At 49.3% G+C, this 14,025-nt stretch overlaps 1 protein-coding gene across 3 annotated transcripts in view; it reads right to left on the bottom strand.

Moving 5' to 3' along the window:
- Window positions 1-14,025, bottom strand: part of LOC113577151 (protein diaphanous homolog 1) — an 85,427-nt gene that overhangs the window by 38,442 nt on the left and 32,960 nt on the right. For all 3 annotated transcript variants that reach the window (XM_035521919.1, XM_027009639.2, XM_035521923.1), the window contains 7 exons: window positions 13,679-13,795; window positions 10,763-10,878; window positions 9,102-9,166; window positions 6,803-6,982; window positions 4,781-5,350; window positions 2,688-2,802; window positions 2,546-2,554 (listed from right to left, as the gene is read on the bottom strand). In XM_035521919.1, coding sequence (XP_035377812.1) covers window positions 2,546-2,554; window positions 2,688-2,802; window positions 4,781-5,350; window positions 6,803-6,982; window positions 9,102-9,166; window positions 10,763-10,878; window positions 13,679-13,795 — 1,172 coding nt within the window. The remainder of the gene's footprint in view (window positions 1-2,545; window positions 2,555-2,687; window positions 2,803-4,780; window positions 5,351-6,802; window positions 6,983-9,101; window positions 9,167-10,762; window positions 10,879-13,678; window positions 13,796-14,025) is intronic.

Here is a 14,025-nt window from a genome sequence, read left to right as displayed (position 1 = left end):
ACGCACACACGCGCAAACACACACACGCACACACACACACACACACACACACACACACACACACACACACACGACTTCAATCTTCCAGTGTGCAGGCTCGCCTGTGAGATTATTGATCTGCAGACAGAGAGAGCCAGAGGGTGGATTAGGAACAGGTGGAGGGGCTACACGCAATAACGAGCAAACATGGAAGGCCCAGTGTTTAGCCACACGTGCGAGGAAGTGATGTGGTCACCCAGCACACAGCACAATGCTGTGTTTCTTTCAGCAGGTGTCTGTCCAAGAGTCTCTCAGGCAAGGAGCTGAAGAAGAAATTAGGCAGCAGCAGATGGCAGAGGGCTCGCAGACAGCAGCTAGAAGCCCTAGACACTGCAGTGTGTGTAAACACTGCATTAAAACCTGTTTGTGTATTTTTCCAAGAGGTAGTGTGTGTGTGTGTGTTCTGCTCAGAGAGGGACAAGAATGGGTGAGAGAGAGTGTGTGTGTGTGTGGTGTGTGTGTGCTGGAGAGGAAAGGTGAGGAGTGATTTAGAGGGTGTTTCTGTGGTAGTGGTCACTGTGGTAATAAAGTAGACTAGTGCATGCATGCTGCGTGTGAGTGTGTGTGTGTGGCTGGCCTGTTGATGCCACTGTGTGGTATGTCTCATTATAAAGATGATTCCCAGGTTCTCTCTCTCTCCTGGCACCAGTTTGCCTTTCTGTTCTCCTTGGAGATGCTCATGTCTCTATGGAGCTCTCAGTGGCTCAACAGCAACCTCTAGCCAGGTTATGGCACACACACACACCAAGCTCGCACCCAGCATTTAGAGCTATACCAGAGCTCTCCCTCTACCTTACTGCCTAAAGGGGGTGTGTGTGAGGCACGCCGCTACACAGTCACACACACCACATCAAAACGAATGCAAGCAGGGGAAGATGTGTGAAGGAGAAGAGAACACATGTTGACACCTGAAGAGCAATGGAATTAGAGTCAAGATGTGACACTAACAAAGCAGCTCACTTCATCGCTAAATACTTAAATACTAAACACCAAAGCAACAAACACAAAAACCTGAACAACTACCGTCCTCAAAGCAGTTCACAGTTGAACGAGAAAAATCTAAGACTCGGGAAAGACCAAACTGTATCCTTTAAATGAGAGATCTTTCAATAGCATACGATTAGCTAAGGGACAGGGAGCGAGGGAATGAGCGAGGCTAATAGAAAAAGACTGAGCCTCAGGGCCTGTTAAAGTCTTCAGCGTGCCCGGAGACCTCATCAGTGAGGTCATCGTTCCGTGACCCTGGCACCAACGCCGAGTTAGAGAGGAAGCGGAACATAGAGGCGTGGAGGTCACGGACATGAGGGCGGGCCATTCCAGGATGGCAGTGGTGTCCATCAGACTGAGGAACAAGGCTGAGAGGCGGACAGGAAGGGAAGACAGCAGAGGAATGCAAGATAGGGACACAAGAGGCTGAGAGAAAAGACCAGGAAAACACATGGACCGCCAGCGCACACAGACAGATTTTTATAGACAGTGTCGGACAGATGGAGAATGTGAAAAGGGCAGTGTTCATTTCCAGACAGATATCAGAAAAGGTTCTCTCACGTCAAATCAGACAGATGAACGAACACACAGCTCAGATGGTCCAAGACAAACCAGCTGCCACAAATGACATTTCAACGTTTCAAATTGTTCCTATGTGGAGTGTGCGTGTGAGAGAGAGAGAGAGAGAGAGAGAGAGAGAGAGAGAGAGAGAGAGATGGCCTGTAGCTGGCATACAGAGCCTCGTTAAGTCTGAAGGCGCCGCATACTGAATTGGTCACATAAATATGGAGTAGAGGGCATGCTGACACAGAGAAAGAGCAAGAGAGAGAGAGGGGCAGGGGCGGAGAGAGAGGGGGGGAGTATGAATAAAAAGATTGGGCCAAGAGGTGACAGTGTGAATACATGTGGAAATAAGGGCATGGACACCCACTCTCCCTCGTTTACGCGCACACACACACACACACACACACACACCTGTGCACTTCCCCCACAGGGACCTATATGGCAGTAATTTGACATAGCAGACTTGCATAGAGGACAAAGGTACAGTGTCTCAAACACACACAACCCCCCAAAATACTCCCGCCATATTTAATTCAGTTTGAGAGGAATTGTGCATCTGAAGTCAGTTGTGATGGCCATTCTCCTGAGGTAAGCACCAAGCACACCCTCACTCACACACACACACACACACACACACACACACACACAGCCCCGAGGAAGAGCACTCGGATCTGTGGTGCCCACACCATCTCAGTCCCTAGCGTTTCCACTGAAGAGCTGTGAGATTTCTCTCTTCCTCTGCCTGCTCTTTTCATCCATCCATCCACTCCACCTCCATCCATCCATTTCAGCAGAGCTCTCCCCCTGAAGTGGGGAGCGCTCTCTGTCTTCTAGTCTCAGAGGATGAGGCAGGAGAGAGCCTCACACACACGAACACTCACACATGCACTTATACACGGGCGCATGGACAGACACACTCGTGCGCACACGCACAGACACAAAATGATGTGCTTACCTTTTGAGGCTGCATATGATGACCAAAATATGGGGGGAGAGAGAGAGAAAAGAAGAATATCACATCTTTTACTTTAGAAGTGTGAAAACGCAGGCTTACTCATACTGAATGATATGATGGAGAAGCGCAGGTCGTGACTCACTCTTGGTCTGCGAGGAGAAGGCCAGCGTGAGTTTGGAGAACAGCTCGTTGCTCTCGAAGCGGTCCTCTTTTGCTTTGACCCAGACACTGGTCTCACACAGTTCCTCAGGTCCAATCTACAGCCAATAGCAGTTCAACAGAATTAGACACACTGCCGAATCAGACACACCCTCAGGATGTACAATCAGACACACCAACACTCCACCTGCCCACCCACTCAATGTCCAGCCATCACCAAATTCCACAGAAGAGCATGTCTTTCTTTATAAAAAAAAAAAACAAAAACAACATCACAAAACTAAAAACCCATAGAACGCTGAAATGATCTTCCAGGCAAACTGGCTCAGTCAGTGCGTTAACTGGTATGAAATGGTTTTCATCCAGACACACATCACGCTCCCATGGAGCTGGTGGGGGCTGGTGTGGCTTGTCAGGAGGTCAGGTCCCCTCTTACTGGGGAGAGAAGAACCGTCCTGCCAGCTGCACACGTTCCCAATTAGGGTTTAATGGATTACGGGGACTGGCTGCTTCATCAACAGCGACGTCCCCGGCCCCGGCTCTGACATGTCTGCGGCCTTGAGACGATTATTCAGCCTTGCGAACCAGCGACACTGCCTCGGCAGACGGCGCGTTTCCACGGCGCTACCCAGCATGCCGTGTGCTAGCGGCCTCCCAGAATTGAATTACCAAACTCAAAAGTGTAGAACAGGGATTAAAGAATGGGAGGGGGGATAACAGGGAGAGAGGGGACGAAGCAGGAGAGCAAGGGAAGGGTGAAACTCATTAAAACTGATCACGGCTCCTACACACAAAGGAGCAAAACGGAACAAAAGAGCCGGAGCACTCAGGGAGCGCCAGACGCGATAGCGCTCCTCACTCTAATCTCCTCTCTCTACCTCTCTCTCTCTCTCACTTTTTCATTACGGCTGTCTGGATTTTATTTGCCACCTGATCTCCTCCTTCCGTACGGGAGATCTGATCAATCAGCACCTACCGCGCACATACACACACTTCTCCTCTCCTGCCGCACACGGTGTCTGGTTAAGCCCCGTTTTTTAGCCTCCACAACACTACACAGAGGACCTTCACTAGGTCTCTCAGCTAATTAGACAGTGTTAAACGCCATTGAATCCACTCCCGACTAGATGCTTTGACTATGACATTTAATGTTTTTTTTGTTTTTGCTATTTTTTTTATTTTAATGAACCGACCAAGACCTGATCAATCATACTGACCTGTTCTAGTCAGCATTCTCATTTCCACTTCTTGGGCCTGTTTTGATACAGGCTACTTATTTCCCTGCCTGCCAGTGGTTGAATTGTGACTGTGTGTGTGTGTGTGTGTGTGTGTGTGTGTGTGTGTGTGTGTGCGCGCGCGCGTTTATTCGAGTGTCACAGGGCTTTTAAGTTAACAGGAAGCGGAAGATGAGAGAGCAAAGGGAAAAACATGAATTTAAATGACAAAAGAATGCTGTCCTTTCTAGCAGCAGTTTAATTATCTTTCACAACCACAGTTAAAAGAAACGGGCTTATTAAAAAGCAATTTCACTGACATCCTCGTCAAACAGCTCGTACCGCGAGAAGAACGCAAGCACGAGACAGAGAGAGAGAGAGAGAGAGAGAGAGAGAGAGAGAGAGAGAGAGAGAGAGGGGGAGGGAGAGCCTGATGAACTAAACTGTTGCCATTAAAGAATAACCCTCAGGGCTATACGGGGAGGTGGAACGGTGGTGGTGGAGGTATAAGAACAAGTAAGAAAATTGAGAAAAGGAGGGAAAAAAACCAAGGACTAACAGCCACACATGATTCATACATATTCATGTGTAATGCTATTAAAGTCTCACTCACTCACACACACACACACACACACACACACACACACACACACACACACACACACACAAACACTACAGCCAGTCAGCTATACAATTTAGTGGTACCCGATTTTCCCCTAGAACGCATGCGCGCACACGTACGTTCACACATACTTGCACACACCCACACCCCATACACCCAGACCCCCATTATGGCTAAGCAGCTTTACAATTCATTGGTACCTGATTTTCCTCTAGAACGCACACACAGACACACACTCACCTTGCTCCAGTTGGCTCTCTTGAGCTGCACCTCAGGGTTATACTCCTTCTTGGGCTGGAGGCCGAAGGGCAGCGGTGGGGGCACAGGCGCCGAGCCTGCAAACCCTCCGGGAGGGGGAGGAGGCATCCCGAGAATGCCCACTGGTGGAGGTGGGGGTATACCTGGACCTCCTGGGGGTGGCGGGGGAGGTGGGGGTATGCCGGGACCGCCAGGTAAAGGTGGAGGGGGTGGGACTCCAGGCATGCCGGGCAAAGGTGGGGGTGGAGGAGGAAGAGGAGGCATGCCCGGTAGAGGTGGGGGTGGAGGAGGCATCCCTCCATGGCCAGGTAAGGGAGGTGGAGGTGGGGGCATGACTTGGCCAGGTAAGGGTGGGGGAGGGGGTGGTGGTGGAGGTGGAGGGGGCGGGCTGTGCATACAGGCCACTCCGGGTGGAGGAGAGCCAGCAGGACGCTTTGATTGGCCAGCTGTGCTAGGCGGAGGGACGGAAGGGGGCACGGGTACCGGCACTGTTATGATTTTTGTCTTGAGTTCAGACTTGGCTTCCTCAAGATCCTTTGACAATTTCTCAACCTTAGATATATATAGAGAGGGAGAAATAGCCAGAGGGACAGGGAGAGGTGGAGAGGGGGAGAGGGAGAGAGACAGAGAGAGCAGGTTATTAAGTCTCTGCTTGTGAGCAATACCAGGTGAGTCTGCCGTGGCAGATTTCACGCAGGCCGATGATTTGTTACCACTGACCAGTTTCATAATATCAAATGTACAAGGCAGCAAACTAGCAACCGTAAAGTCTTAAATTAGCATCTTTTTAAATTCAAACAAACATATTTTACATTCTACCTACATTAGTCATCGCATCATTAGGTGTTCCTATTTAATATCAATGCTAAATGTTCAAGTGAAAAACAACAACAACAAAAAAAGAACTAAACAGATTGCTTCTCAACAGTTTCGCACAGTTCCAAATGTAGTTCAAGGGCAAAAAAAAAAAAAAAGTATATTATATGGATGAGTGTTAATGTTGTCAAACGGGGGGGACGACGACACATATTTAAAAGGTCACGGCTGGAGTTTGGTGAGGGCTAATCAGAAGCATCATTTACATATCCCCAAGTGGGTGGGTCTTGTTTAAAAAATGACCAGGCTGCTATCTCTTCAAGGAGAGAGCAAAAAGCCAAACATGATGTCAGAGAGAGAGAGACAGAGAGATTTCTCTAGCCAGCATGTGCCATGGTCGGAGAAGTGACAAGAGGATTTCACTGATCACATGACCAAGGCCTGTGCACGCATGACCGTGCAGGGGTGGGGGTCCTGACGAGCCTGTGTGAAGGCTGGTTGTGTGTGTTCCACATTAGAAGCAGGTTGAGAGGACACGCTGGTGTTGAGCTCAGCAAGTTCTTTCCTCCGCCTGCGTCTCACTCCCACACACACACACACACACACACACACCGCTGTGCCCCACTTTCACATCCATCCATTGCTGTTCAGTCCAAACCTGTCTCCACCTCCACCTTTCTCCTCTCCTCCAGGCTAACAACTTCCCTACTTTTGCTGACTCCTGCGTTTCTCCAGTCCACATCAACTGTAATTATCTCTCTCTCTCTCTCTCACACGCACGCACGCCCGCCCCCTGGTGTCTGCGGGACTGCTGACAAACAATCTTACGTCACGGCAGCTCTAGTTATCCCTCACTTTTACTCTCATTTCCCCTCGTCCCCTTTCCATCCCTCCATCGATCCATTGCGGCCAGCTCCAATCGCGGAACAGCTCCACCCAGCCCTCTGCCTCCAGTTCAGTGGACTCCCTCTCTGACTGCTGGATTCACTTTGTGTTGGCTGGTTTTGGGACTGGCCCAGTCCTTGCGAGACTATGCAGGTTTTTCCTGCTCAGACAGCGCAGCAACGTGGCAGAGTGGACTGGACGTAAACTCTTGTCTGTGTGGGTTACAGCCTCCAGACAGCAGTGCGTCCGGGCTTGACCAATCAGGAGGGCTGGGTGCGACGGGAACGGGATTTGCTTCAGTACCTGCTCCTTGAGGTGGCCGATCTCTCCATGCAGTCCGGTGTTCTCTCTCTCTTTCTCCACCTTTTCATTTCCGAGCGTCTCCTTCTCAGCACTGAGCTCGTGGACCTTCTGTTCATAATCGCCCTCCATCTTCTTCAGCTCCACCTGCAGCTCATGCCGTGCGGTCAACTCCGCATCAAGCTACACACACACACGCACGCGCGCGCACACACACACACACACACACACACACACACACACACACACACACAGACGTCAGCCCAAGCACATTCTTATATCTCTGTATGAACAGGCCAGCGATGGGGCTCCATGCTAACGCATATGGCCTGTACATGTGCTGTGGTATGGGGGTGGGATGTGCTTTGTGTACGTGTGCTGGAGCTCTCAGCATCAGCGGCGTGGAGGAGTGGCTCCCTGATATGCAGCAACACGTGTTCCCACCACATCCGTCTGCCATCACGCCCATGAAACAAGAAACTGCCTGGAGAATGTAGGGAGGCTGCAGCCTGGAGGAGACACAGAGCCTGCCGGTCCCTCCTCTCTAGAGGAGGAGACACAGAGCCTGCCGGTCCCTCCTCTCTAGAGGAGGAGACACAGAGCCTGCCGGTCCCTCCTCTCTAGAGGAGGAGACACAGAGCCTGCCGGTCCCTCCTCTCTAGAGGAGGAGACACAGAGCCTGCCGGTCCCTCCTCTCTGCCTCAGTAGTGCTTCCCCATCACTTCCACTGGATCCAACAGAGTGGCAGGTTCAATATTGCTCCTTTCACTCAAACAGCTGCTAACTATAGAAAAACGCTAATTTTAATTCCAGACACAAAAGATTATAGCAAAGCAGGTGGAGCAGCTGCTAGTAGCACCACGCTCGCAGGTTCGATTGCAGAAATCAGACCTGCTGTCATACATCAAACAATAAGAAATACCCGATCGACGCAGCCAGCACAGACGTGCCGCGCATGGTGCATCATTCCACCCGCCTTACATCTGCCACTGCTCAGAAGGGTCTGCCGGACATCAGATGTGACTAATCATTTGGGCTCTCATGCAATCAAGGAAATTTGCATTCCCCAAGTGTGTACACATGCACACGTGTCTGTTATCCACCCTTCATCATCGCTGGTGTATTCATCACTAGAATCTACGTAAATTTACACCCTCCAGGAACTCACAGCACACGGTATGGCAGCGCTGGCAAAAGGAATGCGCACGAAACAACAAACAAACCCGTTAAGATGCAAACCCTGCTTGTATCTGGTTCCAATCTGTATATTTCACAGGAGCATTGCTGAGAGGAGCCAGAGGGGAAACTAAAACGAGGACCACTGAAACGAGGACTACTGAAACAGACACCAGTAAAATGAGCCTCTGCAGACACCTACTCCAGTGCAGCCCTCGAAACCCCACGACTCTTTGTGCTCAGCTCATGCTATTTCACAAAATTTGTGCTCTTAGTGCCCCTCTCTTCTAGACATAGACAGGAAGACGGTGACAAATTCTGGTGACACTGACAAGAATGTGTTTGCAAGCCAGACATGTAATTATGTGGCATTGGTAGAAACTGACGACACACACACACACACACACACACACCCTTTACATATATGGCAGTAATGAGAGTCTGTCTCTCTCCTCTCCTTATTTGCCACGCAGCTATTACTCTAAATTAGACAAGGAGGACAGAGAGAGAGAGAGAGAGAGAGAGAGAGAGAGAGAGAGAGAGAGAGAGAGAGAGAGAGAGAGAGAGAGAGAGAAGGAGTAAACAGTTGCCTGACAGCCTCCTGATAGGGGTCATCCCACACAAACACACACACACACACACACAAATACTAAAGAGAGGGCATCTCCTTATGCCCCAATTTCAGTCAGTGACAGGGAAATTGCAGTACATGATGGTGTACAAACTCACACATACATACAAACACACACACACACACACACAAAACACACACCGAGGGTAATTGCAGAGAGAGAGTGAGGAAGTCTTGCTGGGAGGGCTTAGGAGAGAGCCTGTCAGAGAGAGGAAGAGGAAATCTCCTGTCTGCTCTCATCTCCCCTCACAAATTACACATCTGCCAGCTCACATGGGCTCTGTGCGTGTGTGTTGCCAGAAGGTGTATGTGAGCTCAGAGCAGGTATGCTGAGAAAGTTAGATTATATGTAAAATATTCAGCAGTGCTGAAAAGTGATGGGTGAGCATGTGACCTTGGAAATGAGAGATGCCTGTGTGCTTGGGCAAGCCGTGTGTGTGTGTGTGTGTGTGTGTGAGTGTGTGTGTGTGAGAGAGTGAGAGAGACTCTGTTTACCTTCTTCCCCAACTCTATGGCCTTGGCTTCACTGATCTCTACTTTCGTCTTATCCACCATATTATCTAGAGGAGAAGGAGAAAAAGTTAGTGAGAGGAGGAGGTGTGTGTATATGAGAGAGAGAGAGAGAGAGAGAGAGACTGAGCTTGTCTCTGGCTGTGGGGATAAAGTGCCCTTCACTGTGATGAGTCTGTGTGTCTCCTCTGATTCGTGCTCTGATTACTGAGCAACCTAATTAAAATCTCATCGTCTCTCTCCCTCTCACACACCCACATATGCGTACACACACACCCACGCGTGCACACAAAATCTCTATTGCAACGAAATCTAAAGCTTCATCTAAAAAGCCCATCAACTCCGACCATTTCCAAAGAAACAGCGCAAAAGGATAAACATGAAAGCACGGTGTTCTGAAAAACCATTGGCGTGCTCCAGCTCCCTCGCGAACAGCCCTGATTCTTTCCCTCTGAGATCATAATCTGTGATAAACCATGTTCAAAGATTTTTTTTTTTAAATTCAGAACTCTAAAAGAGCTTGAGAAAGTGCAAGAGTTCCTGCCTTGACTTAGCAGTGGCTTTGACATAAGGAGAGGAGCCTTTTAGGAGAAGGGCCAACAGGAGCAGCTTCTGGAGACGAATGTTAATAAGGGGGGTACAGGTGGCAACAAGAGCCTGGGGCAGAGCGAGTGTGTGAGGAAGGCCTGTTACTGGTCCTCCTGGGCGCACCCCCCCCCCCCCACACACACACACACCATGAAGGAGGGACGCACAAAAAGAAGCAAAAGAAGACAAATGGAGATACAGACAGGCAGCCACAGACAGTTTAAGCAGAAAGTGAACCCAGGGGAGGAAGAAAAAAGACAGCAAGCAGGAAGGAACGGCAAAACAAGACGACGCAACAGTTCTGCGGAAATTTAATGAGGATAAGAACTGAGGACGGGGGTGTGTGCACGCGCACGCGCGGGGGCTACTGTACTCACTTTTCATAGCCAGACTAAATGGGACAGACACCCAATGAGAGCAAAGAAAGAAGGGGAAGCCTGAGAGCTGAAGGCTAAAATGTGCGGAGTTCAAAGGAAATCTTTAAATAACAGCACCAGGGCAAAACTAGGCTGCCCTTTTCTCATCATCAGTGGACAAAAAATATTTACCATATCCCAGCAGCAAAAAAGCCCCCCCCCCCCCCCCCCCCCCACACACACACACAGTCTCGACCAAAGAGGAGTGTGTGCAGACAGCTAGCTTGCCTTTGCACGTTCCTAGCCTGGCCATTTACTGAGCTACCAGGCAAGGTGACGGACAGCTCAGACAAAACTGAACATTTAGCAGCTAATCGCATACATTCAACTGATCACCACGGCCAGTAACCTGGTCAGTACTAACAGGGCCGCCAATACACGCCACTAACGTTCATGAAAACATTCGTCATCTGACCACGTCAAAACAGCACTGGGAAAGTCTTGATTTATTTTTGGTGTAAGAAACAGTATCTAAAATGGAGGTATTCAATAGCAGCTCAGTCCCCTGTGATCCCCTGCCTGTGGACTCTATACTGCCACACTGTGGACAGAATCGGATTTGCAGAGCTACTAGAGCTCAGGCCGTGTGTGTTTAAAGAAGTCAATGACTGAGAATAGGGCTGCATGGTATGTGTGTATTACCAATCAGTCCTTCAATGTCCATTTGCAGGTTTCTGCATCTGAAGTCAGGATCACAGCCATTTCTGCGCAGGACTATCTGAGATACACACTCGTCGATCAGCTTGTAGTACTGTGGCCTAAGACAGACACAGAGAGAAAGACAGACACAGGCAGACAGGAAGAGAATTAATATTGCATGTTTAATACAGGATAACTCACGACTAAGCTGAAGGGACACGCTCGGACGGCACCTACGAGACAAGACCGCTGGGTTTTCTATAAGAGCGTTCAGTCTTTATTAAGGCTGGGCCGGAACGAGGGGCCTTAATCAGCACAGCAAGACGAAGCTTTTCAGTGCCCTCGCTGTGAGAATCGGGGGAAGCAACGGACGCCAAGTAAAACCAAGCCTCACTTTACTCGGAACATTCCTAGAGGGTCTTTGCAGTATTGTAACAGCTGCAGATGTGCAATAGAGTGGGAGTGAAAGAGTTCAAGTGTGTGTTTAGCTGACTAACTGTGTGTGTGTGTGTGTGTGTGTGTGTGTGTGTGTGTGTGTGTGTGTGTGAGAGAAAATGGCAGGGGGTGGGGTGGGTAGGGGGTCACCTTTTACTCCACCTCTAAAAGAACTTATATTTTCGAGTGAATATATAGGTATAACAGTGTGAGAGCGAGTGAGTGTGTGTGTGTGTGTGTGTGTGTGTGTGTGTGTGTGTGTGTTTCCCAGTGGTCATATTTGATGGGCTTACAGACACACTCCATTTGCGAGGAGTCTGGCATCGTGACCTGGTGTGAAAGTAACTCAATACTTTCTTCATTTTCCACCAAGCTGTTTCTCTCTCTCCTTTATTTGGCCTCGTTCTCTTTCAACTCTATTTTTCCCCTTTGTCCACCTCCCCCCACCCCACCCTCCCTTCATCTCCAGTTCTTCCATGGAGCAAGAGAGACATCTAGTGATCATTTTAATCATAGATTTTCCCTGTGCCTGTGAAAACCCAGTTTTCAGCTTTTTTAAGTTCCGGGGGGGGGGGCAGAAATCATTAATTTTCTATCCTCAACTAATCAGACGTCTCTTTGAGAGTGCAGTGGGACTTGAACCACATTTCATATACATTTGGTTGCCAGATGCAAGGAAAGCACTCAAGTAGAACCAATTATCAGCCTCCAAATGGTGTCAGCAAGTCTGCTGTGGCGGGGATAGTGCGCATATGACTGAGAGCAGACACTGCCGTCTCCAGCGGAGTGAGCGGAGCGTAGACCTGCTCTCCCTCTACGCGGCGGTCCTTCAGCGTCTCCTCTCCTGCCACCTCCATGTGTTTCGTCCCCAACCCCCCCCCCCCCCCAGTTTATCCTCGCAATGTGTTTATCTTTTTTCGTGTTAACAAGTGCAAAAAGGATTACGAACATGGAAGGTGTGTGAGAGAAGGATGAGAATAAGGAGAGACAGGAGGAGAAAGTACAGAGAGAGAGAGAAGGGAGGGAGGAGTAGAAGAGAGAAAGAGAAAAATTGAGAGAAACAGCAATGGTGAGGCAGCAAGAGAGTGAGAGAAAGAGAGAGGGGAAAAAAAAGGATATAGGGATATAGGTATAGGGGAGGTTGACAGGTTGAATGTGTTCATTTACCTGTCAGATAATGGTTGTGTTGCACGTGTGTACGTTTGTGCACATACTGGTCAGATGACGCGTGTGTTTGCAGGGAGGTGGGGGGACGACGACACAGCAGTGTGAAAGATCGTCTTCTCCGTTTGTCTCATTACCTATGTTTGCAGCCCTTAGAGACACCCACCCTCTCACACACAGCCAGACACTCTCCAATTTCCTGCCTGTCAGATCACGTTGAGATGACAAGGTACGAGCAACGAGGCTGACATCCTAAAACCGCTTACGATCTCCCCCCACCCCCCAGACACACACACACCCTCCCCTTCCTGTCGTCTTCCACACTGAAATCGCCAGGCTCTGCGTTTTTGGCTCCTTGTGCCTGCTCTTCAGCGAGCGTGTCTGAGGGTATGGACGGAGAAGCTTGGTGGAGGAGAGAGCTCTACTGCAGCTTGTATGCCAGCAGAGAATCACGCTGGAGACGAGGGAGAATAAACCGTATCAGCCTCTCTGCTTCAGCCTTGAGGCCCACATACGGTACTGCTGTTTAGGGGTTGTGTTTGTTTATCTCTGTGCATGCGTGCGTGTGTGAGCACAAAGCTCATTCTGTCATCCCAACCTAACGTGTGAGTGGGTTTGTTTGTTGTTATGTATACATTATGTATGAAAAACCAGCAAAAAGAGCAGTAAGCAACTTAGACAGGACACACACACACACACATCAGTCCTGACAAAGTGAAGTGCTTTCTACAAAACACTCACTTCATTTTTCTAAACTGAAAGAGCAAAAATGATTTGTTTGGGGTTTTTTTGTGCTTTTGAGCTTATATTTTTAGGCTTAGGAAAATCAAATCATATGCAGATAATTTACACACACACACACACACACACACACACACACACACACACACACACACTACACAGCTAACCTATGTGAAATGCATTTGGAACATTTTCACACAAATACGAGAGACGGGATTGTTTGAATCATCATGAGAGTGTGTTGCATGTCGAGGTGCACTTAGAGAAGGCCAATGACGTCTCTCGCTCCATCAGCCACTGCACACTTGTCCCTACATATTGTTTCCACTTTTCTGTCTCTGTCCGTGTCTGTCTCTCGCTCGTCGGCTGTGACCCAGCCTAACCACAGCACTACCCAGCACTATAATACTGCATCTCCCATTCTCCACCACCACTCCTCCTCCTGCTCTCTCTGGTCCTTTGACCTGGCTCCTTTCCACCATCCCTCATCAGCCTCCATCTGAGTTTTCACCCTTCCATCCCAATAGCTAGAAAGGTCACAGGGAGGTGCCTTGTGAGGTGAGGGGTCGGAGGTCGTACCTAATCATGTAGTCGTTGCGCACCAGCAGCAGGTGCTGCATGAGGGACAGGAAGTAGCCTTCGGCTTTAGAGTCCTTCACCGTGTTCAGCAGCATCTGAAACACCTCCGACATGTCGGTAAACCGCACGTCGTTAAGGACCGCACGCAGACACAACACACATCAGCAGCATGCAAAAGAAAGGTCCGTTTTACACATTTTCGGCTCCTATACTGACGGGCATCTACGGTACAGCGTTCTGTAATGTAATCTAGTGTCTCACAGTACATAATAGTTTTCGACAGATACGTCTTACTTTGTGCTACAAACAAACTGTGTGTAAAGACAAAGACTACTCACTCACCAGGT

Source organism: Electrophorus electricus, chromosome 2 (genome assembly GCF_013358815.1).
Source record: "Electrophorus electricus isolate fEleEle1 chromosome 2, fEleEle1.pri, whole genome shotgun sequence".
In the NCBI taxonomy this organism is placed as follows: Eukaryota; Metazoa; Chordata; class Actinopteri; order Gymnotiformes; family Gymnotidae; genus Electrophorus; species Electrophorus electricus.
The sequence above is the reverse complement of the archived record's forward strand: the minus strand, read 5'-3'. Positions and strand labels throughout refer to the sequence as shown.